We start from the raw sequence: 6,033 nt of genomic DNA on the forward strand, positions 1-6,033 counted from the left end.
TGGGTTGTAAGGTTTGTTGTTTTTTTAATCTTCAACCACACAAGCATATAACCTCATTTAAATACAAATCAAACATTGTCAAGAAAATAACTTATTGTCCATATAAACATCTTAAATCTGTACAAACCAAAAGGTTTTACTGTGGTATTTACATATGAGAAACACAAATATGACTTACATTTCCTGTTTCTACAATGAAAACCCTGCCAGGTTTACAACAATCATGTTCCTGTGAACTGGTTCGGATCCTAAATCAGGAGAAAGTCATGAGTTCAACACAAAAACAGAAAGTCTTTCTTGTAAGGAGACCAAAGATTTGATGAGTGCAAGACTTTGCACATCATGTCTTTGTCCGTGTAACATTTCTAATGCCCTGAAAAATCCAGTGTATGAATTTATCAGAGCTTAAGCGTTCTCTCACCTTGAAGGTGAATTTTAACGCTCAAATAGAACAACTTTTGATTCCCTTTGTGTAACCACACGCACACACTGTCACTCCCTCACAGGGTGCTCTCCAGTGTGTTGTAGTTGTCTTTAAAACTTTTCAGCTCCAGGAAGTGTTTGGGCCTCTTGCTGCGCTGGCCTGTGGAGGGCAGGTAGGTGACCTGGATGGTTGAAGGGGTGCTGCGGACAGGGGAGCCCGTCAGGTCCTTGGCTGCGGACTGGTGATGCTGGTCCAGACTGGTGGTGCTGGAATAGGCCTTGACCCTGCAGGGGGAGAGATGAGGGCAAATAAGAGTAATAGAGCGTTAGTATGCAAAAACAACTTGATTACAGAAGGTGAACAGAAAATAAACAACTTATTGTCGTACATCACATTATTTGTAGATATCGGTAATAAAAATACTTTTCTAAAATAGGCCACCATCTGCTAATTAAAGCAAGAAGTGCAAGAATATGATTATGTGGGAAATGCAGACCCATAGTGCTTATAAATATATATATATATAATAAATGAAAAGGTGAGCACTAAAGGGGAGGGAGGATACAACACCATTTCTTTTGTTTCATTTGCATTCCTCATTAAAGCCATTCAGCTGATTGTGGAGTTCACAGCCTTTACATTTGTAAAACTGGACTAAAAATCATCAGTTGGACATAATTAAGAAACAGGAATGTTTGTTGCAGCCAGGCTGGTTCTCTAAATAAAATGCATGAAGTCAGGACTTGTCTCATCTTTTGATTTGTAGTTCTCATCATTTGATTTGTAGTTCTTAAGAATGTTGCATTCACTAAATCTTGTCCTGTTGATGTGAGCAGTGCAGATTGCAATGCAGCACACTTTATCCCCAACAATATCTACAAGACTTAACAATTTCAAGTCCAGACCAGTAAGAGAGCACTTACACATCAGCCAGTTCACTGAGAGCCTGTTCATATTCAAGAAACTCAGCTTCTCCAAACACCTGAAACAAAGAGGTCACGTTAGATCTGTAACATGAGACAACATAACGCTGAAACTCTTATTATCTCTTTGAGAAACAACACTTTAAACGCACCCCGGTCCCGTGTCGAGCGCTGTCGTAGCCTTCGAGCAAACGGTCGATTAGAGCGCTGCGGCTGCTCTTGATCAGCGAGTGGGAGTTACGCAACTCCAACAGCCAGCTCCGGAAATTCCGTCCGGTAAACGCACTGGGACAGCGGCTGATCTCCTGCAGGGGAATACCTGAAGTCAACACATGAAGAAAATAAGTAACGCAGATTACAAAAGATGAAACTTCAATTCTCTCAATGGGGAAATTGGAACTCTATAAAGAACATTATTCAGTCAACTCAGACAGAGTTATAAGAATAGGAGAGTAGACTTAAGATAAAAAGAAATAAAACATGTTTTTTATAGATCTGCAGAACAAAGGCTGTTTGATGTACTGCTACTTCATAAGAGGTAACAGTTCCACTGGTTCCACTGGTTTCACTGGTTTGATGTGACAATGAGTAATTACTGCATGCACCTGATGCATCAATCAGTTTCAGCATCATATTTGAACTCTTACCCGAGTCACGGATGGCATCCAGGGCTTTCATCCTGTACAGGTAATTGTAGCAACCTTTAAAATGCAAACATGTTTTTGTTAAAATTCGCAAAAGGACAACGTAAGTCACCTCTAAGAGAGGAGATAAAGTGACTGACTAATCTGTGATCCGTGCTGCAGCCTGTCATCTTCTTCTGATAGGAGGCGAGGTTCAAAACGGATCTCCTGGACCTTTGACAGTCTGGAATCAATCTTCTCCCTCAGACCCTGCACATTTAAAAAAAACACTAACTCTTCCACCTTTCTTTGAGAACACACAAATGACCGATCTCACGAAGAGGGAGATCCACTTTACCTTAGGTGCATTGTGGCCAATAGGTGCATGTGGTCCTCTGCGAGATCTCATAGCGAAACGCATGATTTGCCTTTTGACGAAGATAAACAGCAACACAAACACCTGCGCACAGAAACGTGAACAGGACAGGATATTACATTCAGGACATCATCACATGAGGGCATAGCAGGTAAAAACCATCACAGTGTGTCTACATACCAAGCTCCCATAGGCCATAACCAGCACCACGTTAACCCCCGATAACGGCGATGAGTCTGCCATGTTATCTGTCAGTGTGTGAGCTAACTGTTTATCCACAGGTCGACAGGAAGCTAAGCTAGCAACACGTAAACATCATGATGCTGTATTAGCTTGTTAGCTAACAGACGCCTTTAAAGCACAGATAATGTGTTAATTATTTGGTTGCGGCTTCAAATTTACATTTTTAGATAAAGACACAGTAAAGATATCATACGATGCTCTTCAAGATGCTTAGCGACATCATGTATGAAGTACGCAGTCTGGCTTGTGTTTGCTAGAAGCGCGGACGACGACAGCGACAACTCATTTACGACGCTGGAAATTACCGTAATAACTCTGGAAGAGGGACCAGACCCAGACAGGCGAAACCACCCCATGAAGTTAAATTTCCAGTTTAATCAACATAATATTATCTCTGTTTTGGCCCTTTTGTTTTAACATCATCAAACTTGCTGCTTTATGTTTATTAAAGTCCTATATATATTTTGTATAAGGTCCAATTTAACAAAAGAATAAAATAGATGTTTATTGCCATCTGCACAAGTACAGGACAGTACAGGTACATTGGAATTCTTGTGTGTTTCTCCCTGAGTCAGCTTCTACAAAAAAAAGTTAAAATTATATATAAAATAGAATAACATTATAAGAAAAAAAGAGTACAAAAAAAGTAAAAGTAAACAGCTAAGTGATTTAAAATAAACTGTACAGAAGTTATACACTGTATTAAAGCAAAGATATAATACAAAAAAATAACAAAGGGGAACACTGTACAATGAAATGAAAATATAAATATGTTTTCTTGTCTCTTATTGCACCTGAGGTTATTGCACACATATTTTTCACATTATATAATTACACTGTTTTTTGTTTTTAAGGTTAATATTGCGCACTTGTATTGCACTGTGAGGTGGTCAACTGTCCATTTAGTCTGTGAAGTGTGGGGTGAAGTACTTCCTTCCCATCTTAATGTCCTGTGCTACAAGTAACACAATTATTTGTTCTTATGATACCATTCATAGACTATTTTGTATGTAGATATACTGTATTCAACATACTGAACTGCCTAAATAATTTGAAAGAACTTAATAAAAATACAACTACACCTTGTGTGGAATTATATTTAAATTACCTTATTATTATACTAATAGTTGTATTTGTTTGTTGAAGTTGTAAAAGAAGTAAAAAGCAGCTGTAGTAAAATGAGTAAATACATTTATCACGACATTAAATGGAATAACAGTATTTATGTGACTTGATCATGCCCGTTTTCTTATTAATATCTTATTTTTTCTTCTTATTATTTGATCAAATTAATAATCGCAATACTTAAGTTAAATATATGGATATTAGATCTATTTTCAATTTAATGTAGAATGCCTGGATCGTGTATATTACATTAAACTCCTCTAGGTTCTTTCTTTTTTTTCTTGTGTTAGTTTGGCTTATTGTATTCATTCTTAAAACTAAATGCTAATCTTTTTTTAAATATTCTATGAGAGTATAATCAACAGTAGAATTTGATAGTTATATCTGTAACGGTTTTCGTCTATTGTTCTAAATATTTAATATATTATTTGTTTTTATTCTGAACTTGTCTCGTGTCTTTTTACATCTTTCCAATGAATACATACTTCCACCACAGTAATTATGTAAATGTGTTTCTTTTAGATAAATGCAAGGTAGGACTTGTGCATGTGCACTTTGAGATGTGCCTGGGTCAGATGTGACCAACATGTTTTTTTGTTTAGTTTTTTTGCAAAAAAAAAACTGTTGCTACCTCAGGTTCTGTTAAATTACACCTCTTTTGTTTTTAGGCATTTTTTGATATGCTTGTGTCAGATGTAACCACATTTAAAAGGGAAGCAATGAATAAAAAAATAATTACATTAATTTGTGTTGGTTTAAAATTGATCATTAACTGCTGCTTACCAGCCACTGAAAAAGTCTGGCCCAGCTAAATTTCTTGGTTTTAAAATCTGGCCCAACTGAATTTGTAATTGAATAGCCCTGCTGTAGGTCTTCCATCACTATGTGCCAATGTTTATTATCTGTGTTTATGCATCCCAGTCCCTCACATGTCATAATTAAGTTTCTAATATAAAACTATATTAACTATTAACTTATTATTAGTGGCGATATCTATAGTCTATAAATAACAAAAATTCCAAACAAATTATAAATTTAACACAAACTCATAATAAAGACACTGAGGCACCTAGAGGGCGAATCTTATGCAGGATATATTAATATGTCCATTGTCCAGATGATGAATGAAGGTTTTAGGGTGGTTTATTTTATCCAGAGACATCAAGCAGGCAACAAACAACAAAAAACGCTGCTGTCTCTCTTGCCCTGTCATCCTGCCATTGCATCCTAGTAAAAAAACATTAACCCATTAGGTGCCTACCTGAGTCTCACCTGGCTACGTGGCTATATAGACACACCCATGTACAGACTCCACCCTTATGCCCCAAGTAGCAAAATAAACGAATGGATATAACTCATATGAATGTAAACAATAATAATCAAAATACCCCGAACATAATCTAATATTCAAATGTATCCCCAAAATATCCCAAAATAAGAATATAGACTTTCACTTAATTTAGGAATAGTGAATAGCTGTAATAATTAACTTATATATAAACTATATCAATTATTAACTTATTATTAACTTATATTATTAAATTATATTAACTTATATATAAACTATATTAACTATTAACTTATTATTAACTTATATTATTAAATTATATTAACTTATATATTAACTATTATTAACTTACATTATTATATTATATTAACTTATATATAAACTATATTAACTATTAACTTATTATTAACTTATATTATTAAATTATATTAACTTATATATAAACTATATTAACTATTAACTTATTATTAACTTACATTATTATATTATATTAACTTATATATCAAACCATATTAACTATTAACTTATTATTAACTTATATTATTATATTATATTAACTTATATATAAACTATATTAACTATTAACTTATATATATATTATATTAACTTATATATAAACTATATTAACTTATATATAAACTATATTAACTATTAACTTATATATATATTAACTATTAACTTATATATATATATTATATTAACTTATATATAAACTATATTAACTATTAACTTATATATATATTATATTAACTTATATATATATTATATTAACTTATATATAAACTATATTAACTTATATATAAACTATTAACTTATATATATATTAACTATTAACTTATATATATATATTATATTAACTTATATATAAACTATATTAACTATTAACTTATATATATTATATTAACTTATATATAAACTATATTAATTATTAACTTATATATAAACTATATTAACTATTAACTTATATATATATTATATCAACTTATATATAAACTATATTAATTATTAACTTATATATATATATTATATCA

At 32.7% G+C, this 6,033-nt stretch overlaps 1 protein-coding gene across 1 annotated transcript; it reads right to left on the reverse strand.

The window, feature by feature from the left end:
• Positions 1 to 2,880, reverse strand: LOC132990625 (protein C1orf43 homolog). Its single transcript, XM_061058971.1, has 7 exons — positions 2,527 to 2,880; positions 2,329 to 2,430; positions 2,132 to 2,240; positions 1,995 to 2,048; positions 1,500 to 1,666; positions 1,348 to 1,406; positions 1 to 708 (listed from the first exon to the last, which is right to left on the reverse strand). Exons 1-7 carry the CDS (start codon positions 2,587 to 2,589, stop codon positions 501 to 503), a joined length of 762 nt encoding a protein of 253 aa, XP_060914954.1. The 5' UTR covers positions 2,590 to 2,880; the 3' UTR covers positions 1 to 500.
• Between the last annotated feature and the right edge of the window lie 3,153 nt (positions 2,881 to 6,033).

This window comes from Labrus mixtus, chromosome 16 (genome assembly GCF_963584025.1).
Source record: "Labrus mixtus chromosome 16, fLabMix1.1, whole genome shotgun sequence".
Taxonomy (NCBI): Eukaryota; Metazoa; Chordata; class Actinopteri; order Labriformes; family Labridae; genus Labrus; species Labrus mixtus.

Coding starts and splice junctions, on each gene's coding strand:
- LOC132990625 (XM_061058971.1), bottom strand. CDS start 2,589: ATGGCAGACTCATCGCCGTTATCGGGGGTTAACGTGGTGCTGGTTATG. Junction 1,407..1,499: donor GCGCTCGACACGGGACCGGG/GTGCGTTTAAAG, acceptor TCTTTGTTTCAG/GTGTTTGGAGAAGCTGAGTT. Junction 709..1,347: donor CTCAGTGAACTGGCTGATGT/GTAAGTGCTCTC, acceptor CTCCCCCTGCAG/GGTCAAGGCCTATTCCAGCA.